The sequence below is a fragment of the Mustelus asterias genome, chromosome 18 (genome assembly GCF_964213995.1).
Source record: "Mustelus asterias chromosome 18, sMusAst1.hap1.1, whole genome shotgun sequence".
Classification (NCBI taxonomy): Eukaryota; Metazoa; Chordata; class Chondrichthyes; order Carcharhiniformes; family Triakidae; genus Mustelus; species Mustelus asterias.
Window position 1 is genome coordinate 56,880,426 of NC_135818.1, and position 27,789 is coordinate 56,908,214.

Consider the following 27,789-nt stretch of genomic DNA (forward strand, 5'->3'; position numbering starts at 1 on the left):
TTGGGATGTCTTGACCAATGTCTTGTACCAGTTGTACAAGACATTGGTAAGGCCACCCTTGGAATACAGTGTGCAATTCTGGTCACCCTATTATAGAAAGGATATTATTAAACTAGAAAGAGTGTGGAAAAGAGTTACTAGGATGCTACCGGCACTTGATGGATTGAGTTATAAGGCGAGGCTGGATAGATTGTGACTTTTGTCCCTGGAGTGTAGGAGGCTTAGGGGTGTTTGCATAGAGATTTATAAAATACTGAGGGGCATGGGTGAGGTAGATTGTCAACAGCTTTTCCCAAAGGTCGGGGAGTCTAAAACAAGAAGGCATAGATTTAAAATGAGAGGGGAGAGATACAAAAGGGTCCAGAGGGGCAATTTTTTCACACAGAAGGTGGTGAGTGTCTGGAACAAGCTGCCAGAGGCAGTAGTATAGGCTGGTACAATTTTGTCTTTTAAAAAGCATTAGTCAGTTACATGGGTAAGATGGGTATAGAGGGATATGGGTAAAACGTGGGCAATTTGAGACTAGCTTAGTGGTAAAAACTGGGCGGCATGGACAAGTTGAGCTGAAGGGCCTGTTTCTATGCTATAAACCTCTATGACTGTGACTGCCCCTCACTGCTTGCTGAAGACTCAGCACAGCACATTGTTGAATATTGCCCTCTCAGACCCTGTGAGATGCAGCAAAGCACTCATATGGTGACAGCTGCACGTTAGTGGGGCCTAGGGCATCAACATAGCCAGCAAGTACGACATTGCCCATAATTAAAATCATCCCCACTGTCTCCATAAACCACTCACATGCCTCATCAAGAGAGAGATTTTCTGTAATTTTAAAATGAATATGCTGGTGACTTCTTACTCACACCTGCAAGCTCTCCCACCCTGCCAAGTGCTGTAACTTGGCATTTCTATTCTCAGACAGACATGACAGGATAGCTACCTCTAGCACAATGATAACCCCAGGGTTGGAAGTCCAATGCAGTCAGGAGTAGCATCTCAGAGGAAGGTAGCATTGTCCATCCTACGCCCTTCTCCACAACCACCTAACTCACTTTCTTACACAGCAGCCCAAAGCAAAGCTCAGGTCATAGCATTCAGTTATTTAAAGAATCAGGTTGCAGAATTACCCATCCTTTAGCCAATAAATTAAAACTATTTTCTAATTCAATCAATTTTGGGGGAATAATATATGGCAGTAATTAATTGATAGGAAAGACATCCACTCCTGCACTCCCTGCCCAATGATGCTCTGCCCATCAATATGAATAGATAGAAAATCCTGAGTTGAGAGTGCTGCAATTGGAAATCCAAGCCATAAGTAGATCAGTGACTCACCTTTCCTGTTGCATATGATTGACTAACAGAGCCTTTCAAACACTGAGTGCAGTTTATTATAAACACTCCACGCTCAATGGCTTGTTTAAATTCTTCCAATAAATCTGAACGATTATTTGGAGCATTCCCCATTCCATATGTTTCCAACACAATTCCTTCCATTGGTGCTTGCAGAAATGCTCTTACCTGGAAAGAAGAGTTGCAGCCATGGAAGTAAGATACACAACAATTACAATCACATTTATAAAGTGCCTTTAATGTAATAAAATGTCCCAAGGCACTTCAAAGGAGTGCATTTGGGCAAAATTAGGCACCAAGCCATAAGGCAATATTAGGACAGATAGACAAAAATTTGGTAAGAGTAAAGTTTTATGGAACTTCTCAAAGAGGAGAACAAGGTAGGTAGAAATTTAGGAGCGAATCACAGAGTGTAAGGTCTTGACAGCTGAATGCACAGCCACCAACGACACAGCAATTAAATGCTCAAGAAACCAGAATTAGATGGACACAGATATCTCAGGGAGTTCTGTAGTTGAAGGAGGTTACCAGGATAGGGAAAGGCGAGGCTATGGAGAAATTTGAAAATAGGAATGATAATTTTAAAATTGAGGCGTTGCTTGACCAGAAGGAGCCTATCTAGGTCAGTGAGTAAATGGGACATGGTGTGAGTATGGACATGGGCAGCCAAGATTTGGATAACCTCAAGTATACTGAAGTTAGAATGTGGGAGACTTTGTAGGATTGTATTGGAGTAACCAAGTCCAGAGATATCAAAGGCATGGAAGAGAGCTTCATCATCAGATGAAATGAGATGGGGTGGAGTTGGACAATATTACATAGATAGAAATAGATGGTCTTTGCTCACTTCAGGGTCCAATCTCAAACAATTGCCAGTGACTAGAAAGAACAATTTTCTTCTTATGCCTTAGGGTAACACTGAACTCAATAGCAGCAAAAGTTTTATAATCCTGATAAATCAGTTTTTAACCACAAAATGAATTCTTTGAAAGCATAATTAGATTTTTAAATCCACACAAAAAGAGGAATACAGCAGGCAAAGTTCGTCCTACAGTTTATACGACATATACGCCTCACTCATGTTCATGGGTTACACCTCAGAAGTTGTTTCAATAATGGTTCCCACAATACCATGCTCCTTGGGTGGAATTTTCCCAAAATTCGTCAACAGATTCAGACTGAAAACTGGCAAGTATCTCTCCAGATGCACAGCCAAATTTTCAGGCCAGATTTTCTGGCACAATGCGCACATGAAATTTGGGGGCGTGGTTTACACCATCACTCTGGTATGCCAGGATCTGATACAGCCGGCCCTCAGAGATTGGGGCATCATCTTTAAAGGGCACCCTGATCTGTGTTTAAAAAACTCCCCACCACACTGCCCAAGCATGTCCCTCATCATACAAGGGCTATACTTGCCTGTGAGCCCCCGGTGTGGTCAGCACACAGTAGCTGTGAACTCGTAGTGATTTGCACCAGCGTGATGTTATGCGAGCCATAATGCCACTGTGTGCACAAGAACTGGTGATGGGGCAGCCAACCTGCTTATCCTGAGTAAATGTGAGATGGATACCATAGATCTCAAGTGTAAGCATGCACCAAGGTCATCAGGTCATGAAGAGGCAGGGGTCTCGGAGGAAGGTAAGAGTCCGGTGGACAGAAGCAGGGCAGGTAGAGGCTGCAAACAATATAAGGTTGTCTTTATCTTAAATAGGTTCTTGCTCTTCTAAGCAAAAAAACCCAGTGATCCAGCCATCACAATGCCACAATGATGCAGTTGAGTTCAGGGGGGCACCAAGACATAGCACTCCCAAGCGCAAGTTTAAGGCACCATGAGAACAGAATGCAGTTTTCACAAGTGATATTTGATCATTTCATCAGTGTAATTTATTGTTTGTGTGTAATTGTAGCAACCATTTAATGTTTTGTTCCTTGTTTGCTACTCTGGTGAAAATACAAGTCAAGATTTTCTTTCAATGCCCTGTGTGACGCTACTGAGCCTTTAGGAAATGTATTTTAAGCATGCTCTCTGCTGTTATTAGCAGGCCTGTTTTTTTTCCATTGTGGCACTGAGGTGATGTGCTTTTATTGATGATAATGGGCCTTTTGTTTATTTTTAATCTGGGCCAGTGTCCTGGAGTTTTATAACCCCTTTTGAATTGTTGGGGGAAGAATGGTAGAGGTGGCAGAGGGACTTCACTGGAGCATTCTGAGAGGAGTCAGCGCAGCAACATCAACTGAGAAGTGGGAAGCGGAAGATCTGGTGTCAAGGAGTGGTTGAGCCTAAAACTCTACATTGGTGTTTCCCACCCTCTCTCCTCCTCTGGCCAAAAAAAGGGCACAGACATTACAGGTCTCAAAGCGACGTGAGACCAATGGGTGCAGCTGAGAGGAGCAGCTTGCAAGACCCAAAATGGCACCCCATTTTCAGTAGCACCAGGAGAACCTTCAGGATTACTTGCTGCTGATGTCAGACTTTGAAAAGACAGAGAGGGGCTCCTCATTGGTTCTTTATAAGTCAGGTGACATGTGTTCTTAACCCATTCTTTCTCCAGTTCACAAAAGTAAAATCTGAGCTACATTTTGTAAGATAAGAGTTTTATTTTTTTTCACACTTTTCTGAGGGTAAACAAGCTAGATTCAGGAGACACTAATTTTAGAGTCCCATTCGTGAGAGCAGCAGTAATTTTTATGCACCTAACTAGTATTTAGCTTTTAATCTAACAAGCAATAGAAGGGGAGACATGTCAATTGGCAGGGTTGTGTGCTACTCCTGCGAGATGTGGGGTATCATGGACACTTCAGGCGCCCCTGAGGACGTCTGCACATCTGTGGAAAGTACATCCAGTTGCAGATGCTCACCAAATGCATGGATTGGTTAGAGCAGCAGCTGGAAGCACTGAGGAGCACACGATGAGCAGAAATTGTTATAGATTATAGCTACAGAGATGTGGTCACACCCAAGGTGCAGGAGGATAGAAGGGTGACCGCCAGACAGGGTAGGCAGTCAGTGCAGGGGTCCCCTATGGCTGTCCCCTTATCCAACAAGTATACCATTTTGGATACTGATAAGGATGAAGGTCCATCAGGGGACAGAGCAAAGGCACCACGGCTAGCCCTGCTGCACAGATGGGGGAGCGCAAAGTGTAGCAAAGCAATAGTGATAGTGGATTTAATTGTCGGGGCACAGAGATAGGCGCTTCTGTGGCCGCAAAAGGGACACCAGGATGGTAGTTTGCCTCCCTGGTGCCAGGATCCTGGAAAGTCTGAGTGGGTACAAAGCATCCTAAAACGGGAGGTAAAAATCAGACAGATGTCATTGTCCATATTGCCACGAATGACCTGAGGAGAAAGTGTGGTGAGGTCCTGCAATGGCAATTTAGGGAGTTAGGTAGAAAATTAAACACCAGGATCTCTAGGGTAGTAATCTCAGGATTGCTCCCCATGCTACTGAGGCTAGGAACAGGGAGCTAGTGTTGCTGAACACGTGGCTGAAGAACTGGTGCAGGAGCGAGGGCTTCAGATTTTTGGATCATTGGGATGTCTTCCTGGGGAAGGTGGGGCTTGTACAAGAAGGACGGGTTACACCTGAACTGGAGTGGCACCAGTATCCTGGCTGGGAGGTTCGCTAGTGTGATTCGGGTGGGTTTAAACTCGTGTGGCAGGGGGGTGGGAATCAGAAGAGTAGATCAGCAAGTGTAGAAATTTGGAATGAGCATGGGACTAAGACCAGGCTAGCTAAGAGGAAGAGCAGGTGGGGGGAGGTCAAACTCAGTGGGCCTGGAGGTCTGGAGTGCATCTGCTTCAATGCAAGGAGTATAACGGATAAGACAGATGAACTTACAACCTTGATTCATGCACAGAACTTGGATGTGGTTGCAGTATAGGAGACATGGTTAAAAAAAGGACAGGACTGGCAGCTAAATTTTCTGCAATATAGATGTCCTAGATGAGACAGAGGGAAAGGAAAGAGAGGTGGGGGAGTAGCAATACAGGTTAAGGAACATATCACAGCTGTACAGAGGGAGGACACCTTGGAAGAATCATGTAACGAGGCACTGTGGGTAGAGCTCAGAAACAGGAAGGGGGCAGTCACGAAGATGGGGGTGTACTACAGACCTCCCAATAGCCCACGGGAAGTTGAAGAACGGATATGTAAGCGAATTTTGGACAGGTGTAGAAATAATAGGGTTATTGTAGTGGGAGACTTTAATTTTCCTCATATTGACTGAAAATCTCTTAGGGCTAGAGGCCTGGATGGTGAGGAATTTGTCAAGTGTGTCCAGGAAGATTTTTTGGAACAACATGTAGATAGCCTGACTCGAGAGGAGGCTATACTGGACCTGGTACTAGTGAGTGAGCCCGGCCAGGTCATCAAAGTTGCAGTGGCGTGTGACGTGTGGCGAACAGTGATCACAATTCCATAAGCTTTTGGATACTTATGGAAAAGGACAAGTGTTGTCCTCTGGTCAGGGTGCAAAACTGGGGAAAGGCTACCTTCAGCCGGATTAGGTAGGATTGAGGCTGTTGTTTGGGAGACGCTGTTTGAGGATAAATCCACATCTGACATGTGGGAGTTTTTTAAGGAGCAGTTGATCAGAGTGCAGGACAGGTATGTGCCTGTGAAAAGGAAGGATTCGGGAACCATGCATGACCAAGGAAATTGTGAGTCTGGTCAAAGAGAAAAAGGATGCATACATAAGGTCTAGGCAACTAAAAACAGATGAAGCACTTGAATACAGGGAAAATAGAAAGTAACTCAAACAGGGAGTTACGAAGGCAAAAAGGGGCCTCTAACAGAAATCTTTATTTCCTCGTTGGTCACAGGTGAGGTTCCAGAAGATTGGAGGATAGCCAATGTTGACCTGTTATTTAAAAAGGGTGTGGAGATTTAAAAAGGGTAGCAAGGATAACCCGGGTAATTATAGGTCAATGAGTTTGACATCAGTGATAGCGAAATTGTTGGAGAAGATTCTTAGGGATAGGATCTATACACATTTGGAACTGAATGGTCTTATTAGTGACAGCATGGTTTTGTATGAGGGAGGTCACATCTCACTAATTTGATTGAGTTTTTTGAGGAAGTGACAAAAATGATTGACGAGGGAAGGGCTGTGGATGTTGTCTACATGGACTTTAGTAAAGCATTTGACAAGGTCCCTCATGGTAGGTTGGTACAAAAGGTTAAATCACACAGGATCAAGGGTGAACTAGCTAGATGGATTCAGAACTGGCTTGGCCATAGAAGACAGAGGGTCGTGGTGGAAGGATGTTTTTCTGAATAGGGGCCTGTAACTAGTGGTGTTCCACAGGGATCAGTGCTGGGACCTCTGTTGTTTGTAATATATATAAATGACTAGGAAGAAAACGTAACTGGTCTGATCTGCAAGTTTGCGGACGATACTAAGATTGCCGGAGTTGCAGATAGCGATGAAGATTGTCAGAGAATACAGCAGGATATTGATAGGCTGGAAAAATGGGCAGAGAAATGGGGGATGGAGTTTAATCCGGTCAAATGCGGGGTGATGCATTTTGGTACATCCAATTCAGGTGGGAGCTACAAAATAAATGGCAGAACCATCAGGAGCATAGAAAGATCTGGGATAACAGATCCACAGATCCTTAAAAGTGGCAACACAGGTAGAAAAGATGGTGAAGAAAGCATATGACATGCTTGCCTTCATTGGCCGGGACATCAAGTATAAAAGTTGGCAAATTATGTTAGTTATATAAAACTTGGTTAGGCCACATTTGGAATATTGTGTCCAATTCTGGTCGCTACACTACCAGAAGGACATGGTGGCTTTGGAGGGAGTTCAGAAAAGGTTTACCAGGACGTTGTCTGGTATGTAGGGTATTAGCTATGACGAGAGATTGAATAAACTGGGATTGTTCTCCCTGGAAAGACGGCTGAGGGGCGACCTGATAGAAGTTTATAAAATGAGGGACATAAATAAGGTGAACAGTTGGAAATTTTTTTCCAGAGCTGCACAATGGCACAGCAGTTAGCACTGCTGCCTCACAGCGCCAGGGACCCGTGTTCTATTCCTGGCTTGGGTCACTGTCTGGGTGGAGTTTGCATATTCTCCTCGTGTCTGCGTGGGTTTCCTCCGGGTGCTCCGGTTTCCTCCCACAGTCCAAAGATGTGCAGGCTAGGTCAATTGGCCATGCTAAATTCACCCTCAGTGTACCTGAACAGGGGCCAGAATGTGGCAACTAGGGGATTTTCATAGTAACTTCATTGCAGTATGAATGTAAGCCTACTTGTGACTAATAAATAAACTTTAAATGAGAATTACAAGGGAGCACAAGTTCAAGGTAAGGGGGAAAAGGTTCGGTAGTGATGTACGGGGCAAGATTTTTTGACAAAGGGTGGTGGGGACCTGGATTGCACTACCAAGTGAGGTGGTTGAGGCAGATATGTTAGCAACATTTAAGACTTTCAGCCGGGGTATAGAGGGATAAAGGCAGTTGGTCAAGGTAGGACAGTGTGATCGGCACTGGCTTGTTGGGCCAAAGGGCCTGTTCCTGTGCTGTACTGTTTTTTGATCAGGTGGGACAGTTTTTCCCCTCCACAGGGAAAATCCAAGAGTTACTTTCAGTTTGGCAGAAGCTGTTTGGACTGCAGGTTGGATGCAGTGTTTTTGTCTCTCTCCTTGGTATTGGAAATTCTGCTGGCTATTTAGAAGCCTAAGGCATGTGGTATCTCTGTCTTGAAGTGTGCTAAAAGGTTCCAGAACTGAGAAAGCCCCAGCATTTTCAGTTCAACATCCAAAAGAATAATCCACAGCAGGGGTTGCAAAGCTGCAAGATCCAGCATCACATGCGCATACATACTTTCTGTGCTACGCCCAAGTGTATGTTGGTGGGGGTGTTTGTGCTGGAGCAGCATTTTTAACTGTTAAGGTATATACAATATTATGTTATTTTTTGTTATTGTTTGTAATTGGTAAAAGTTATTGCTCATTGTATTCTTAAATAAACTTTGTTTTACCAAAGCTCCCTAGTGGGCCACTTGAATCATACCTGGAGTGAAATATCTTATGCTCACCCATGCCAAATTCAAAGTGAAAAACTTGTGATCTAGGCTAGCTTCATCAAACACCTTGGAGTTTCTGACCTGGATTATAATACCTGACTGTCCATTCATGTTTTCCCACAGATGTCGAATTATAGAACTCCAAGACTACAGATACAGGCCATTTGGCCCATTGAGTCTGCACCGACTCGCCAAAAGAGCACCCCACCTAGACACCCTTTCCTGCCCTATCACCGTAACACCACACATTTTCCAAGGCTAAACCTACATATCTTTGGGCCACCAAGGGGCAATTTAGCATGGCTAATCCACCTAACATGCACATTGTTGGACTGTGGCAGAAAACCAGAGCACCCGGAGGAAACCCATGCAGACATGAGGAGAACGTGCAAACTCCACACAGACAGCCACCCAAGGCCAGAATACAGAGTCGGGGCTCCCTGATTGGCCAGCCTATTACTGCCTTAATTAGGGAGTTCATATTCTAAAAGGTCCATATCATGGGCCACATTAAAGTCATTACATCCCTCTCCCTCCAGGTCCCGAGGAACCTTGGCAATTTGTTTGCCTGAAGCGCCTTGAGGTATTTAAGCACTGGGTCTGGTTCATCAAGCTTGGAGTCCAAGGTAGACAGGGTATAGCGAACCAGTACTCATCTGTTTCACTTCCAATGCCGAAGCTCTGGTTCACTCCCTTCTTTGGACACCAAGAGAGTAGACATGGAGCCATGGCTAAGTCCGCCATATCCATTTCGGACCCAGAGGTCCCTCTGACTGGAGACAGAGCGGGAGCTGGCAGGTCCCAAAAGTTTTTCCGAGGCTCGACATGCTGAGAATAGTTTGTTCCTGGATGGCCTGAGAATTTAAAACTCAAATGCTCCAGGTGTTTCTCAGGATGATATCCCCCACCCGGACTTTATAAGATATCAGTCCTGTCTTTGAGTCAACTGTGCCTTGAAACCACCTGGGGCCATTCCCATGATTATCCCCCAACTTTTTAGGTGTCTGTAACGACTGGTGTTGTTGTGGGTTTGGCACTGGGCTTCTTGATGCCTTTCCACCTTCCCTCCCCTAGGTTCAGGAAGATCAGGTTCAACTTGCCCATGAGCAACTCGGCTGGCGTTATTCTAGTAGTCAGAATATCACAGAGGAGGTTGTTCTGTAATCAAACAGAAATCTGGAAAGTTTGGTGTCCAAAAAGACTACAGGCTGTTTCTTCAAGCCTGCTTTCAAGGTCTGGATTGCTCTTTGATTGACCTGATGAAGGGGCAGTGCTCCGAAAGCTAGTGGCTTTTGCTACCAAATAAACCTATTGGACTTTAACCTGGTGTTGTGAGACTTCTTACTGTGTTTACCCCAGTCCAACGCCGGTATCTCCACATCATTGCTCTTTCCACCAGACTGTTAGACGATGGATGATGTGGCGCTGTCCGAATGTGTCAAATTCCATTCAACCTTATGAAAAAGATTAATTCCTGGCTGGTAAAGGATGGTCCATTATCGGAAATTAGCACCTACGGGATCCAGTGTGTTGTGAAGGAGGCACAAAGTTTCTCTACCGTCGTTCTTGTATTTGGTGAGTGCACCCTGTGTACATCCATCCATTTTGAGTCGGCATCTATGATTACGAGGAACATCAAGCCCACAAATGGACTGGCATAATCAATGTGTGGTCGAGTCCATGGCCTATCTGGCTATTCCTAAGAGTGTGGAGAAGCTGATAGTGGTGACTTCTGCCCATGTTGGCATTGCTAACGTGACCCACGAGTGTGGCTATGTCCGTATCCATGCCTGGTCACCAGACATAGCTCCTTGCGAGCATCTTCATTTAGGTCACTCCTGGTGGCCACAGTGAAGTTCAACCAGGATGGGACGGCGGCCCTGGCTTGGGATAATAACTCGGAATGCCAGCTTTTATGGTTAGCTGCTCTTTCTGACACCAATATGGGTGGAATTCAGGCTGCAACAGCCTTCTGGTTCCCCTGTCAGCTGTTTCAATTTAACGAGAACTGGGTTTTTGAGTCTACAGTTGAATATTATTCACTGCCACTGGGAGTGTCTCCAAAAAAATTCATTGTTATTACAGTCTCTTCTATTGGGGGTACCACTGTTGGGGTGTCTGCAAGCGGGAGCCAACTCATGGTATCTCCGTTAGTTTCTCAGCCTCCTGGACAGTGTTCCAATTGGTAATTGTAGGCAGCCAGTAATAAAGCCCAGTGCTGGATTTCAGCTGATGCTACAGGCGCCACTGCCTTGTCCTCCCTTAGCAGTCCCAGTCGCGGATTGTGGTCTGTGATAATGACAAATCTCTGTCCATAGAAGTACTGGTGGAATTTTTTCGCATCAAATGTCATCATCAACCCTTCTTTTTCGATGTAGGCGTATTTGTGTTCTGTACTAGCCAAGGTCCTGAAAGCATATTCAATTGGCAATTCCTCTGTTTGGCCACTTATCTGCCAATACCATCCCGATGCCATTAGGGGACGCGTCACAGGGCAGTAATAGTTCTTTCCTGGGATCATAATGTGTCAGAATGTTCAACAAGGAAAGCTGTTGTTTTACTTTATTGAAAGCCAAAGATTGATTGGGAGACCACTCCCAAGGCTGATCCTTTTTTAGTTGGCGCAATGGAGCCAAAATGGAGGCAGGTTTGTGTATAAATTTTCCACAGTAGGTTACCAATCCCAGAAAATGGTCTACTCTGTAGCCCAAATGGGTCACTTGGGGGGGGCCTGGAATACACATTTTTCCCTTCTTAGGCGTATGCCTGCTTTGGGAAATTGACTTAGAACTTCAAGGTTCTTTCGCTGTTCCTGATTAGTTTTTCCTTTTATGAGGACATCATCCAGATAGATAGCAATCTGAGGTAGACCTTGTAGAATGTCTTCCATCATTTACTGGAAGATTGAGATTGAGAAGGCTGATAATACCCCAAATGTCAGTCTAGTGTATTGGTGAAGACCCTTTTGAGTATTAAGAGATGAATATCTCTAGGATTCCTCATCTAGCTGTAATTGTAAGTAAGCGTGACTCATTTGAAATTTCGAAAATGAGAGTCCTCCTGCCAACTTTGCGTATAAATCTCCAATCTGAGGGACTGGGCATTTCTTAAGCTGTAGGAAACAGTTTACTGTTTGTTTAAATTCCCCGCAAAGGTGGATTGATTCATCTGGCTTCAAAATTGGTACGATTGGTGCTGCCCATTCCGCAAATTGGACTGGTTTGATGATCCCTTCACATCCAGTCTTTGGATTTCTGCTTCAACTCTTTCCCATAAGGCAAATGATACTGGCGGGCCTTGCAAAATTGTGGAATCACTTCCTGGTCAACATGCAAGGTCACCTTGTCTCCGTTGATAGTCCCTGGACATTCCTGGAAAATGTTGGGGTATTTAATTAAGCAGGATTTTACTAAGATGGCCATTCTGTAGCTGAAAGATGTTGAGCCAGTCTAAGTGGATCTCTTAGAACCAATTTCGCCCTATTGGGCTCAGTCCTGAGCCCTCCATTACAATCATTGGTAACCAAATCAGCTGCCTTTCATAGGAGGTAGGGACAGAAGTTGTACTCCCAATTCAGAATGGTTCCCCTGTATAGGTTCTCAGTCTTGCTGAGGTCTTAAAGTTGAGGGCTGGAGTCCAGAGTGAATTCTATGGAAAACTGATTCTCCAACCATTGATATGGTCACACCAGTGTAGATCTCCATAAGTACCAATGTCCATTTAACCATACGTTTATATTGATTGGATTTGATAATCCATCACACAAATCAGCCTCCCATCCATTGACTCTGTCTACACTTCCCACTGTTTTGGCAAAGCAGCCAGGATAATTAAGGACCCCACGCACCCCGGATATTCTCTCATTCACCTTCTTCTGTCGGGAAAAAGACACAAAAGACTGAGGTCACGTACCAACCGACTCAAGAACAGCTTCTTCCCTGCTGTCATCAGACTTTTGAATGGACCTACCTTGCATTAAGTTGATCTTTTTCTACACCCTAGCTATGCACTCTCTCCTTTCCTTCCCTATGTATGGTATGTTTTGTCTGTATAATGCGCAAGAAACAATGCTTTTCACTGTATCCCAATACATGTGACAATAATAAATCAAATCAAAAAGAATGAATTATGTCTTTGAGTCCCTTCTCACAGCAAAACTACAGAACTGTTATTGTAATAGAACAAACATTTTTTTTTCATTATTTAAAGTGCTTCCTTATTATCTTGGAGCATAAGACCATCTCCTGTACCAAATGGCAAGTTACTTAATCCCATAGGTAGAGGCCTGGGAAGAAGATACAAGTCGAGGAAACATAATTAGAAATAGAATCACAATCAATTAAAAATCACAGTTTAAACCCGTGAAAAACCTATAAGCAGTGAAGAAAATACTTTGGGCCTAACCTTCTGGTAGAGTGGGAAAATCGTTCACAACCCTTTGTAGTTTCTTGCAGTCTTGGACAGAGCAGGAGCCATACCAGGTTGTGATACAACCAGAAAGAATGCTTTCAATGGTGCATCTGTAAAGGTTGATGAGAGTCGTAGCGGACATGCCAAATTTCCTTAATCATCTGAGAAAATAGAGGCTTTGGTGGGCTTTCTTAACTATAGTGTCAGCATGGGGGGACCAGGACAGGTTGTTGGTGATCTGGACACCTAAAAACTTGAAGCTCTCGACCATTTCTACTTTGTCCCCATTGATGTAAACTGGGGCATGTTCTCCACTATGCTTCCTGAAGTCAATGACTATCTCCTTCGTTTTGTTGACATTGAGGGAGAGATTATTGTTGTCACACCAGTTCACCAGATTCTCTATCTCTTTCCTGTACTCCATCTCCTCATTGTTTGAGACCCATCCACTACAGTGATGTCATCAGCAAATTTGAAAATCGAGTTGGAGGGGAATTTGGCCACACAGTCTTAGGTGTATAAGGAGTATAGTAAGGAGCTGAGAACACAGCCTTGTGGGGCACTGGTGTTGAGGATGATCGTGGAGTAGGTATTGTTGCCTATCCTTACTGATTGCGATCTGTGGTTAGGAAGTTCAAGATCCAGTCGCAGAGGGAGGAGCCGAGCCCCAGGCCATGGAGGTTGGAGATGAGTTTCGTAGGAATAATGTTGTTGAAGGCTGAGCTGCGGGGTCGATAAATAGGGGTCTGACATAGCTGTCTTTGTTCCATTCCGTTCATAACAATTCAAAATGATGTGTGGCTTTTGGTAATGTTTTTTTAATGAGGCTTTAACTGTAAGAAGACAATACCATGGTTCTGGTACACTCTTGTTCCAGAAAGTTGTGACAAAAACATCAACTGATTTTGCCAATTACCAATGGGTGGGATTTTCTGGCCATTTCTGCTAGTGGGATTGTTTGGTTCTGGCTGACGGCGAGTCCTTGTCACAGGTTTCCTGTGGCAGAAGGCGCGAACAAGGGGATACCCCATTGACAGCAGCAGGACGAGAAGATCTCGCTGCTGGCCAATGGCAGGCCACCTCCACTGCTGCAAAATATGCTGTGTGGGAGGTGTAAAATCCCATCCAATTACTACATTTATGCAACGTACTTTTCTAATTTCATTTTGTGCAACTAAAAATTAATATAGCAAACAGCATAATTAGGTTAAATATTTCTAAGACAGTCCAATAATAAAACTGACTTATTTTTCAAACTGGTGAATTCTTAAAATGTAACATTCTGGTCACCAGATTTTGTAAACCTTGGCCCATCTCATCCCACTTGGATATACATTTCTTTATGTCATTTCAATACAGAGCAATTTTGCTTACTTTCTGATAACTACTCTCACTTTTATATTAGATTTCATATCTCATGCTGGTATTATCAATGCTGGGCATTTTGTATTTGTTATAGCATTTTAAAAATATATCACATATTCCCTTTTAAAAATTATTTTGTGCGGTCTCAGTTTCATTCTGATCATTAGAAAATTTTTAGTAAATGAGTATGAAAAAGGAAAATTACCGTGACAGCAGTGATTCCTGGGAATAATCTTAACAATCCCACATTATGATTCATATTGGTCTGCACTGTAAACCTCTTAGTTGTCTTTGGTCTCCAAACAGTGTCCCAGCTGACTATAAATAAAACAAACATAATTTCACAACACTTCACCTTTGCCCAAAGCAGGTCCTTGGCTCGTTGTCTGTTGATGTTTCATCCTAAGGTATTTTCAGTGACAGTTTGCCATTACCCTCCACATTCAGGGACAAACAAAGGAAATAGGTCCCCAATCTACCTTGGCCACAACAGGAACCAACACCAAACTATTGGCATTATTCTGAACCACATGCTAATCATCTAGCCAACTCAGCCAGCCACTTCACTGCACCTGCAGTTCAATAAAATTGAAGTAATTGTAAAATATTTAATTCCATTAAATGGGGTTGTTTATTAGTCTGATTATTCAGGACTTAGCTTTCAGTTCAGCCCAAACTAACAAGAAAAAAGTATTCTGCAAAGTGCAAAGATAATAAGTGATATGAGTTTACACAGTTTCAGTCCAATTCCTAGTGAACATAGACTCACAGCAAAAAACTGTTCATCTCAATCAGAGATCTAAGAAGAATGCTTGATGCGAAATGGAATATGCAACAATGACCTCGTTAGGAGACTTACTGAGATTGATATTCAGGCATTTGATGAGTCCACATAGAGCAAGCCTTTCTCTACACATGATCTAGCTCATAGAATGGTTACAGCACAGAAGCAAGCTAAGACTGTGCCATAGAGTCATAGAGGTTTACAGCATAGAAACAGGCCCTTTGGCCCAACTTGTCCATGCCGCCCAGTTTTTACCACTAAGCTAGTCCCAGTTGGCTTATATCCCTCAATACCCATCTTACCCATGTAACTGTCTAAATGCTTTTTAAAATACAAAATTGTACCCACTTCTACTACTGCCTCTGGCAGCTCGTTCCAGACACTCACCATTCTGAAAAAATTGCCCCTCTGGACCCTTTTGCACCTCTCCCTCTCATCTTAAATCTATACCCTCTAGTTTTAGACTCTCCTACTTTTGGGAAAAGATGTTGACTATCTATCTCATCTATGCCCCTCAGAATTTTATAGACTTCTATAAGAATGCTCCTAAGCCTCCAATCCTCCAGGGAAAAATGTCCCAGTCTATCCAGTCTCTGCTTATAACTCAAACCATCAAGTCCCGGTAGCATCCTAGTAACTCTCTTCTGCGCTCTTTCTAGTTTAATAATATCCTTTCTATAATAGGGTGACCAGAACTGTACACAGTATTCCAAGTGTGGACTTACCAATGTCTTGTACAACTTCAAGACATCCTAACTCCTGTATTCAATGTTCTGACCAATGAAACCAAGCATGCCGAATGCCTTCTTCACCACTCTGTCCACCTGTGACTCCACTTTCAAGGAGCTATGAACCTGTACTCTTAGATCTCTTTGTTTTATAACTCTCCCCAATGCCCTACCACTAACTGGGTAGGTCCTATCCCGATTTGATCTACCAAAATGCATCACCTCACATTTATCTATAAGATGGCATCTGGGAGCTCACCCAAAAAATGGGTATGATTCTCTCCCATTTTCACGCTCGTTCGGCAATTGGAATTGTTTTGGTAAGACCACCCCCTTCAAATTTCATTTGAATGCAAATATACAAAATACTTTGTAAATAAATAATGGTCCATGTTTTGCAGTCAGTGGCAAACACCAGCGTAGGCCACTAATTACTGCCACACTTGCTCACAGACTTTCTGTAGATTTTTGGAGAAAAGGTTTTTTGCAATGGAATTTGTTTTGGTTTGAAGTACAATTCAGTGCCTGGCCCTCTACAGGAATTCTCAGAATTGTGTGAACAGGATAAGCAACATTTTCCAATCCCATGTGTCAATGTATAAATTAAGATTAAGTATATAAGTATAAAATGGAGGGCATTAATTGGATTATTATTTGGGCATGCGGCGACCCTGCCTTCCGGTAGGCCGGCTTCTGATCGCTGGTCCCTACCTCCTGATGGCCGGTCCCTGTCTCTTGATGGCCGGCCCTGACCTCCCAATCACTGGCCACAGCCTCCCGATAGCCTGCCTCCGATTCCCATCCACCCATGGCGGAACCTGACCGCCCCCGCCCCCCCGCATCCCCCCATCCCCGATGGCCATCCCCGACCGCCCCCTCAGCCCCCGATCCACGATGGCCGGCTTCTGATCTCCCACCTCCCCCAATCGCCGGCCTCCGATCCCCCTTCTCTTAATCCCCGATGGCCAGCCTCCAAGCGCCAGCCCCACCAGCAGCCTCCACTCCACCATGCAGAGTTCCCTACCACCCCACAATCCCTAATCTGACTCCGTCCCCAACTGGCCCCACCCTTTCAGGCCATGCTCCCTTGGCACTGCCCAGTGCCCGCTGGCAATGCTGGGTGCCCAATAGGCACTGCCAATGTGCCCAGTGGGCAGTTCCAGGGTTGCAGGCTGACAGTGCCATGTTGGCACTGCCCAACGGGAACCCCCTCCCCGTCCCTGACCTCTGGGGGTTGGGGGGGGGAATGTGGCTTAATGGCCTCTGTGATGTTTTCTGCTGGGCCACATGTTCACCAATATTCTCTGTTTCCTCTCACTCAGGCAATTTTGTATTCATACTATTCCAGGCCCTTTAATCCCATGGGTTCTAACTTTGCAGACAGCTTGTTATGTGTCACCTTATCAAACATGTTTGGAAGTGCTTGTCCTCCACATCAACAATATTAAACTCATCAACCTTCTCTGTTAGCTCATGAAAAAAATAAGCAAGTTAGTTATACATGGTTTTCCTGCTGGCTTTCCTTAATTATTCCACATTTGCCCACATGTCTGTCAATTTTGCCCAGAATTATCATTTCTAAAAGCTTTCCCAATACCAACTGACTAGCCTGTAAGGTTTCACACCACTGAGGTTAAACTGTCTAGTCTGTAGTTGCGCGTTTTATCCTTACATCTTTTCTTGAACAAGCATGTAACATTTGCAATTCTCCAGTCCTACGGCCCATCCCTGTATCTAAGGGGGTCTGGAAGATTATGGCCACTATCTCCACAGTTTCCCGTTATTTCCTTTCCTGTCTTAGGATGCATCCCATTCCAATCCTGCTGACTTATCAACTTCAATTCCAACCAGTCTAGAAACACCTCGTCTTTATCAATTTATAATTCATTCAGTGCCTCAGCTACCTCCTCTTTCAGAGAATCAGAGTCTGCACCGACATGTAAGAAGCTCCTGACATACCAGCCTAATCCCATTAATCCCATCTACCAACACATGGCCCATAGCCTTGAATGTTATGACGTACCTCATCCAGGTACTTTTTAAAGGATGTGATGCAACCCACCATAGCCTTGAATGTTATGACGGTGTCAAGTGCTCATCCAGGTACTTTTTAAAGGATGTGAGGCAACCCACCTCCACCACCCTCACAGGCAGAACATTCCAGACCGTCATCATACTGGCCCCTAAACCTCCTGCCCCTCACCTTGAACTTGTGTCCCCTCATGACTGACCCTTCCACTAAGGGGAACAGCTGCTCCCTATTCACTCTGTCCATGCCCCTCATAATCTCATACACTTCATTCAGGTCACCCCCTCAGTCTTCTCCGCTCCAATGAAAATAACCCAAGCCTACCCAACCTCTTTTCATAACTTAAATGTTCCATCCCAGGCAGCATCCTGGTGAATCTCCTCTGCACCCCATCCAGTGCAATTGCATCCTTCCTATAATGTGGCGACCAGAACTGCACAGTATTCCAGCTGTGACCTCACCAAAGTTTGACACAATTCCAACATGACCTCCCTGCTTTTGTAATCTAAGCCTCGATTGATAAAGGCTTGTGTCCCATATGCCTTTTTCAGCACCCCACGAAGATGCACTTCCGCCTTCAGAAATCTATAGATAAACACACCAAGGTCCCTTTGTTCCTCAGAACTTCCTAGTGTCCTACCATTCATTGAATACTTCCTTGTCAAATTACTCCTTCCAAAGTGTATCACCTCAGGCTTTTCAGGATTAAATTCCATCTGCCACTACAACTTTGCCAGCATCTTCTTTCCTGGCAAGGACAGATGCAAAGTACTCATTTAATATCTCAGCCATGCACATGTTGCTCTGTGTAAATCCTCTTTAAGACCCCTAATTAGCCCCACTCCTCTTCTTAGCACACTTTCACTATTATATGTTTATAGAAGACTTTGGATTCCTTTTCATGTTTGTTGACAGTTTCTTCCCCTACTCTTTCTTTGCTTCTTTTATTTGATTTTTCATTTCCCCTCTGAACCTTTTACATTCAACTCGGTTCTCACCTGTATTATCCACCTGACATCTGTTCTGCTCCATATTACTCTCTATCCAGGGAGTTCTGGATTCGTTTGTCCTACCTTCACTTTTCACAAACTGTCTCCTCTTTAAAGGCAGCCCATTTTTCAGTGAGTTTTGCCAAAGTTTGATTCCAATTTACCTGGGACAAATCTATTCACACCCCATTGACACTGATTCCATCCCCTGTCTCTGCTGTACAATTCTTTTCTCCTTTGAGGCAGTCCTTAAAAGCAACCTCTTTGATCGTGCTTTTGCCTACCTGCCTAATTTCTTGTTATGTGTCCCCCTTTGACTAAAGGTACTATCTAAATATTTGCACTTATTGTTGCTCATAGCATTTGATCATTTGGAAAGCAAATTCACCATTTGCAAGTTATTTTGAGCTCTGCAATTACTCAAAAATGTCTCTTTGATATTTGTAATTGCACACCATTTTTTATTTTGTTCTGCTCATCTCCCCATGTCCTATCACTTTTCATTCCCATCACAGCCACCAGTGTTCCTTCCCCACCTCCCAATCATGATTCTGCTCCCCTGACTATTTTTTCTTACCCTACTCATTTTTGTTCCTGAGACTCAAATTATATTTCCTGTAGGTAAGGGAAATGGTCTGATGTTTCCTTCAGCAGGAGTACAGAATTGTTAAGCAACATTACATGCCAAATGTAATCAAAAATTACTGATTTTAATAATGTTGATGAAAAGTTTCTATTCAAAACAGGTCATACATCTCCAGAATTTTATTTCTTTTATTTCAAATTTCCAACATTTAAAAACAAAATTTAAAGTTACTAAATCAGTCTGAACAAACAATATTTGTTAATTTCCTTTTACAAAATCTCCTTTCCCATTGTCCCGAGAGAGAAAGAAGGAAGTGCTGAAGGTTGGAAAATAATCAAATTATACTTGTAACTTACTTGTAATGTTCAGTTCAGCATTGACAAGTGGACTCAGGTTAGGTGAAGAAAATGTAGTAAAGCTTCCAGCATCAATTTTTTTCACCCGATTTCCTCTGTATAATTTGTGTTGAAAATACAGACCAACCTAAATAATAATTAAACAGAAAGTCAGTAATACAAATTAAAGTTAATAAATTGGCTACTGAATTATCCTAACACTCAAGATGAGACATCTAAACTCACTGAAGGCTGCACACTTACCTCTGGTATTACATACTGACCGGCAATCAGCAGTGCCCCAAGCAAATTATCATAGGCATCATTTCTCATCTCATAGATGGGAATCTAGAAAAACAATAGCAGCTGTAAAATCTGATTTGACAAGGAGGCATAATGGAGATACAGGAATGCTAAATTGATCGGTTGGAGATTATTGAGGGAAATGAATGCCTGTTTTGCATTCTGTTTTGTTATACTATATAACTCACTATTTTCTTCCAGCCACCTCCCAGAATTTCCCCAAAAGTACTTGTGGCCACGTGAATGATCTATCATCAGTGAAGAACTCCAATTTATAAGGACAAGAAATAGGAGCAGGAGGGAACCACATTGTTCTCTCAGCCTGTTCTATCATTTAATAAGATCATGGCTGATCCATGAGTGTTTCTTACCAACCTAATCCCCATCACCCTTGATTCCTTTAGAGTCAAGAGATATGAGCCATGATTAAATTCAACAAATGGGCAATCACAACCTCTGGGTTGGAGAATTCCAAAAGATTCACGGTTGTCTGAATGAAAACAAATGCTCCTTTTTCTCAATCCAAAATACCTGAACTCCTCACCTAGATTCAACTGGGTGGCTCAAAGTAGCTCAACTGGGACCATTTCCCATTTAAAACTGGACCCACTGCCAAATGATTTTACTGATGGTCTCCAGTGTTAGACTCTCAGGACAAATTTTCCCATTCTGCCCATTCTTTCCCATTCTGTGGGAATCGGAATGGGCGAGGGGCAGTCCATGGAAAGTCCGTTGACCTCAGGCAGGATTTTCCAGTTTCAGGGTGAGTGTGGCCGGAAAATCCCACCCTCTAGCTGGGTGAAACAGTATCTCAACATCTGCCCAATCAAACTTTCTCTGAGTCTCAAACATTTCAATTATATCACCTCTCATTTTTTTAAACTCCAAACATGTATAGTACCATCATGTGGTAACCTTCTCAGCCCATGAACCTTCTTTGAACCCTTTCTAAGTTAAATATATCCTTTTTTCGATACAGAGACCAAAGTTGTAGACAGGACTTTAGCTGTGGTCTTGACAAAGCTTTAAACAATTGCAGCAAGATTTTGGGCTGGATTTTCAAATCTGAACAGGAAAGGTAAGTCAAGACTCTTTCCGGGTACCAAATCTGGGGAGAACAGATTTGAGTCACAATTTTCATGGGGGGAGCATCTAATTGGCGTGAATTGTCTTTTGCCACCAATTAGTGGTTGCAGTGATGGGAATTGAGTTGGACCAACTGAAATAGGGCCCTGATTTAAATTCATCATGACAGCCACTTTGAATGGTAGAAGACCACAGCAAAGTTCTCATTGAGCTTTGGCCTGTATTACTGTTTTTAATGGTGTCTCAGGAAAGCCAGAGGCCTACAACCAGCACAGGGTAGAACCTCATTTTTTTGACTGTGATATGGAGGATAGGGAGGCAGTGAGGGAGCAAAAGGAGATCCTCTTCCAGCAGGATGGTAGAAGGAGGCCACCCATTTAGAACAAAAGGCTCAGGTGGAATACTTTCCAATTATCTGGATGAGTGTGGCTCCAACAACATTGAAGGAGCTTAACACCATCCAGGATAAAGCAGCCCGCTTGATTGGCACCCCTTCCACAAACTAAAGAGATGATCCTTTAAAACAGAGATGAGGAGGAATTTCTTCAGCCAGGCAGTGGTGAATCTGTGGATCGCTTTGCCGCAGAAGGCTGTGGAGGCCAGGTCATTGAGTGCCTTTAAGAAAGAGATAGGTAGGTTCTTGATTAATAAGGTGATCAGGGATTATGGGGAAAAGGCAGGGGGAATGGGGATGAGAAAAATATCAGCCATGATTGAATGGCAGAGCAGACTCGATGGGCCGAGTCGCCTAATTCTGCTCCTATGTCTTATGGTCTTAAACATTCACACCCTCCACCACGGACATACAGTAGCAGCAGTGTATACCATCTATAAGATGCATTGCAGAAACTCACCAAGGGTACTTAGGCAGCACCTTCCAAACTCACGACCATTACCATCTGGAAGGACAAGGGCAGGTGATACCCAGAGGCGCCCCTCTAAATCACTCACCACCCTGACTTGCTAATACATTGCCGTTCCTTCACTGTCACTAGGTCAAAATCCTGGAATTCTCTCCCTAACAGCACTGTGGGTGTACTTACACCTAAGGGACTGCAGCAGTTCAAGAAAGTAGCTCACCAACACCTTCTTCAGGACAATTGGGGATGGGGAATAAATGTTGGTCTAGCCAGCGATGTCCAGATCGCGTAAATAATGAATAAAAACCAATCGCAGCCACAGATAGCAACAGAAGCATTGTAAGATGAACCTAGATCCAATGTCAGAAGAGGTTTAATGGCCTCTCAGTTCTGATAAGGTGAATGTAACCCCCAACTCTCAGGACAGATATCTGAATTATTCACCGAAGCAGACACACCAGCTCAGGAGACTCCAGGTGGATGCTCCTTAACATAGAATGGGTGTGTGATGGATAAAATGGCTTCTCTCCAAGCCCTTGGTTTCATCCAAGATTACCTCAGTGGTCACATGACTATGACAAGCCTATATACATAAGAAGCAGTAGTGCACAAAAGCATCTCTTCAAAGAACCCTCTTTTCATAAAAATAAAACAGACTGCATGCACTATAATTTTGGTTTATAGACAGGTCACCAAAACATTTGGTGAATGTTGTTGAGGATCATTGTGCAGTTTGGGCACTGCTCAAAACTTCAAACCTTTCAAAATATAGTGCCAAACTGTCTTTTTACCAAGCTTCATCCCCTTGCCTCACCTTCAACTTTCTGCGATTTTGACAGCCTGATTCATAGTGTCGCTTCAAATTGACTGATCTGTCTTCATTTCATCGAATATAAATTTTCAGAAAGGCCAGGCTTCTTTGCCCCCTCAGCCATGGGGGTCAAATTGTCCCTGCTGACCTCAACAACCCTGCCTCAGGCTGCCTGGCTATGCTATGGCCTCACCCTCACCAGCCTAGCCCTCCTCACCCCTGGCCTGGAGATCGAGTCACCCCAGCAGGCTGCAGCTGCTCACTCGATGACCTAAGTTCGCAGGTGTGCTGGTGGCTCACTGGGTGCCTGGCTGCTGCTGCTGCCTATATGGCCTAGCCTCTGCTCTCACCCTCGCTAGTCCAGTTGCCCAGCCCTCCTCACTCCTAGCCTACTGGCCTCTGAATCATAGAAACCCTACAGCACAGAAAGAGGCCATTCGGCCCATCGCGTCTGCACCGGCCACAATCCCACCCAGGCCCTACCCCATATCCCTACATATTTATCCACTAATCCCTCTAACCTACACATCTCAGGACTCTAAGGGGCAATTTTAGCACGGCCAATCAACCTAACTCGCACATCTTTGGACTGTGGGAGGAAACCGGAGCACCTGGAGGAAACCCACGCAGACACGAGGAGAATGTGCAAACTCCACACAGACAGTGACCCAAGCCGGGATTCGAACCCAGGTCCCTGGAGTTGTGAAGCAACAGTGCTAACCAATGTGCTACCGTGCCGCCAAGTGAGGTGACTCTGGTCCAGTCACCTCACTGCTCTGTGAAAATCATTCCAGCGTCAGCCTGGGCCTCGCACGTCCCAGCTGCTCATCTCTCATTCGGGTGGCTGGGCTTTGAGCCCAGATGGCTGCATGTGCACTTGGCTGGCTGTTTGACTGCTGCCTCTGGTTTTATCTGGCCTGCCCTGGCCTCTGTTCTTGCCCTTGGTCAGCGGCCTCACCCTTGCTGCTCGGGTTGCTGCCAGCCCTCATAGTTCAGAAACTTCAGGCCAGACAATCAGAAGATAAGTCTGAACTGCTTTCAAATCATCACCACCTCTCAATGTCCAGAGCCGTGTTTTCCTGCTCTAAAGGCACTCCATCAATCAGTATGCAATGTTGTTCTGCATTGTCTACTCAGGCTCAAGAAATTTGACTATCAGCAAATTCAGAGTTACCAGACTCTGGTGCTCCCATAACCATCTCTCAATATGGGCCTCCCAATTGGCTGGTGCCCTGTGCTGCAGGACTGTGATTCATTGTGAGTCCGCCTCTGGTGTCCCAAGCCTTTGAATTTGATTGGAAATAATGTGGAGATGATGTCTGGTGCTGAATTTCCCAATCATTCATGAAGTGCCTGACTTCTTCACTCATGAACTAAGAACCATTGTGACTGATGACATGAGACTCACTGGTCTATGGTTTCCTGGGCTTTTCTCTACAACCCTTCTTAAATAGCAGAACCATATTAGCTGTTCTCCAGTCCTCTGGCATCTCCCCTATGAAGTCTCACAACACCAGGTTAAAGTCCAACAGGTTTATTTGGTAGCAAATACCATAAGCTTTCGGAGCACTGCTCCTTCGTCAGATGGAGTGGAAATGTGCTCTCAAACAGGGCACAGACACAAAATCAAGTTACAGAATACTGATTAGAATGCGAATCCCTAAAGCCAGCCAGGTCTTAAAGGTACAGACAATGTGGGTGGAGGGAGCATTAAACACAGGTTAAAGAGATGTGCATTGTCTCCAGACAGAACAGCTAGTGAGATTCTGCAATTCCAGGAGGCAAGCTGTGGGGGTTACTGATAATGTGACATAAATCCAACATCCCGGTTTAGGCCGTCCTCATGTGTGCGGAATTTGGCTATCAGTTTCTGCTCAGCGACTCTGCGCTGTCGTGTGTCGTGAGGGCCGCCTTGGAGAACGCTTACCTGAAGATCCAAGGCTGAATGCCCGTGACTGCTGAAGTGCTCCCCCACAGGAAGAGAACAGTCTTGCCTGGTGATTGTTGAGCGGTGTTCATTCATCCGTTGTCGTAGCGTCTGCATGGTTTCCCCAATGTACCATGCCTCGGGACATCCTTTCCTGCAGCGTGTCAGGTAGACAATGTTGGCCGAGTTGCAAGAGTAGGTACCGTGTACCTGGTAGACTGTTGGACTTTAACCTGTTGGACTTTAACCTGGTGTTGTGAGACTTCTTACTGTGTTCACCCCAGTCCAACGCCGGCATCTCCACATCACATCTCCCCTATAGCCAGAGGCGAATTAAAAATTTGGATCAGAGCCCCTTCAATCTCCTCCCTCCAGCATCCTGGGACACAATTGATCTGGACCTGGAGATTTGTTTACTTTGAAGCCTGCCAACAGCTCCAATATCTTGTCCTTCCCTATGTCAATTTGCTGAAAAACCTCACAGTCTCTCTCCAAGTTCCATACCTTCATCCCCATTCTCAACTAATCGTTCAACACTCCACCAACGTCCTCTGGCTCCACCCATAGATTGCCCCCTTGGTCCTTAATCAACCCTACTCTTTTCCTGGTTATCCTTTTTCCATTATATACTTGAGAATATCTTGGGATTTTCCCTACTTTTACCAGCCAGAACTTTCTCATATCCCCTCTTTCCTCTCCTAATTGCTTTCTTAAGCTCCACCCTGCACTTTCTGTACTCCACTAATGCCTCCATTGATTTGCTCCCCTTGTACCTGCTAAAAGCTTTTCTTTTCCTTTTCATTGTCTCCTGAAACTTTCTGGTCATCCATGGTTCTCTGGGCTGTTTACTCCTTCTATCACCCTAGGGGGAACATATTGGACCTGTACTCTCCCCATTTCCATTTTGAATGCCCCCCACTGCTCTTCTGTAGATTTCCCCAAAAGTAGCTGTTCCAGTGTACCTTGGCCTACCAAGGTTCTTAAGACAGTACTTTCCAGATCCATGACTACTATCCTGAAGGACAAGGGCAGCAGACACATAGGAACCACCACATGGAAGTTCCCTTCCAAGCTACTCACCAACCTGACTTGGAAATATATTGCTTCACAGATGCTTGGTCAAAATATTGGAACGCCCTTTATAACAGCACAATGGATGTACCTACACTACAAGGACTGCAGCAGTCGAAGAAGGCAGTTCACCACCACCTTCTTCAGGGTGGGCAATGAATGCTGGTCTAGCCTACAATGCCCACATTCCTTGAAGGGAAAAAAAAATTCAGTCTCAAGTAGACAACTGTATCCAATTCTGAGTATCACACTTTAGAAAGGATGTGGAAGCTTTAAAGATGGTGCAGAAAAGATTTATGAATATGATTTTTATCAATATGGTTCCAGGAATTAGTGATTTCAGTTAAATGGATAGTTGGACTTTCTGGGGTTGTTCCCTTCAGAGAAGAGAAGGTTGAGAGGAAATTAAAAAGAGACAAACAAAATCATGTGGATAGAATAGATCAATGAAACTGTTCTGCTTTGGCGGAAGCGTTGAGGACCAGAGAACGCTGCTTTAAGGTGAATGGCAAGAGAACAATGGGGTGAAGCTTTTTTATGCAATGAATGATTAGGATCTGCAATGCACTGCCCAATGTTATGATGGAGGCAAAGTAAATCATGGCTTTTAAAAGGGAATTGGTTAAACAGCGGAAGAAAAAAGGAATTGCAAGACTATGGGGAAAGAGTGAGGAAGTGGAACATCCATGGACACACATGGACATGATGGGCTGAATGGCTTCCTTCTGTGTGTGTTGTAGCCATTCCATGATTCTATGACAGGTAATATCAGAAACAAAGGGTGGAATTCTTCAGCCTTTCCTGTTGATGGGATCTCCCGGTCCCACCAAAGTCCACCCCCACCACAGGTTCAGCATGGGTGAAGAATGTAGATCACCATTGACTTTGGCAGGACTGGAAGATCCCGCCTGTAGCTGATGGCAAACCTCCTCCGCTGTGGCAAAACCCAACGTGGTGAGGGCTGGAGAATTCTACCCAAAATCAATGCTTATTGCCTTACTATGATCTATTTGGCTACACCATGTAAAAAGTGTTTAGCTAACAAAATATTTTATGTGAGATGTTGGAAATTTAAATCATTGCATTTTCTTTCTTGTGAATTTCGAGCGGTGTGTAAGATCTCTTTAAAGCATTGCAACTTACCTGAGAGCCAGTCAAGATGATGGGCTTTCCTTGGTTCTCACACATGAATGAAAGAGCTGAAGCTGTATAAGCCATTGTATCTGTGCCATGAAGGATCACAAAGCCATTGTACTGTTGGTAGTTAGTCTGAGAGAAAAAATAATATAAAGAATGGTTTTCTGGATACTCAAGGAATCTAGGAGCAGCAGATTGGATTGTTAGGAATAGAACTGAAGTCAAATTATTCTCAAGCAATGAATAAATCCCATTTTTATCTTTCATGCTCTGCACCAGGCACTTCATGCCACTCTAATGGTGCTGACAATTAAGTTGAGAAAATCAGCACAAAGATAATATAATTGATTTAATCGTTTGAGGTCTATGATACAATTTGAATCTTAAATGATCCAACATATTTTGGCTCTGAAATCTGCATGACCACATTTGCTGTAAGTGCTGGGATGCAGTAACCTTGGACTTCCAATGCTGACTCCACCAAAATAGAATCATAGAATCCCTACAGTGCAGAAGGAAGCCATTTGGCTCATCAAGTCCGCACCGACTCTCCGACAGAACACCTTACCCATGCCCTATCCCCACAATCCCACGTATTTACCCTACTAATCCCCCTAACCTACACATCCCGGTACAGTAATGGGCAATTTAACATGGCTAATCCACCTAACCCGCACATCTTTGGACTGTGGGAGGAAACCGGAACACCCGGGGGGAAACCCACACAGACACGGGGAGAAGGTGCAAACTCCAGTCACCCAAGGCTGGAATTGAACCTGGATCCCTGAGGCAGCAGTGTCACTATGCTGCCCAAAAATATGCCTGCTTCATATTCACAGCACTGCTGGGCATGCAGCTGGCAGACTTGCCCACCATAGGATGCTGCAACATGGAGAAAAGTGGCTGATTGTGTGGAGATCAGGGAATTGTCAGGAAGAAGGCAACACTGCATGCCCTCTTTGTAAGATAAAGATTA

At 44.2% G+C, this 27,789-nt stretch overlaps 1 protein-coding gene across 1 annotated transcript in view; it reads right to left on the minus strand.

Annotated features, from left to right (window-relative positions):
• Window positions 1–27,789, minus strand: part of aspg (asparaginase homolog (S. cerevisiae)) — an 80,818-nt gene that overhangs the window by 31,149 nt on the left and 21,880 nt on the right. Inside the window, exons 4-8 of the mRNA XM_078234058.1 lie at window positions 26,820–26,945; window positions 19,883–19,966; window positions 19,640–19,766; window positions 14,373–14,485; window positions 1,336–1,521 (exon numbers count right to left, since the gene is read on the minus strand). Of these exons, the coding sequence (XP_078090184.1) occupies window positions 1,336–1,521; window positions 14,373–14,485; window positions 19,640–19,766; window positions 19,883–19,966; window positions 26,820–26,945 (636 nt within the window). The remainder of the gene's footprint in view (window positions 1–1,335; window positions 1,522–14,372; window positions 14,486–19,639; window positions 19,767–19,882; window positions 19,967–26,819; window positions 26,946–27,789) is intronic.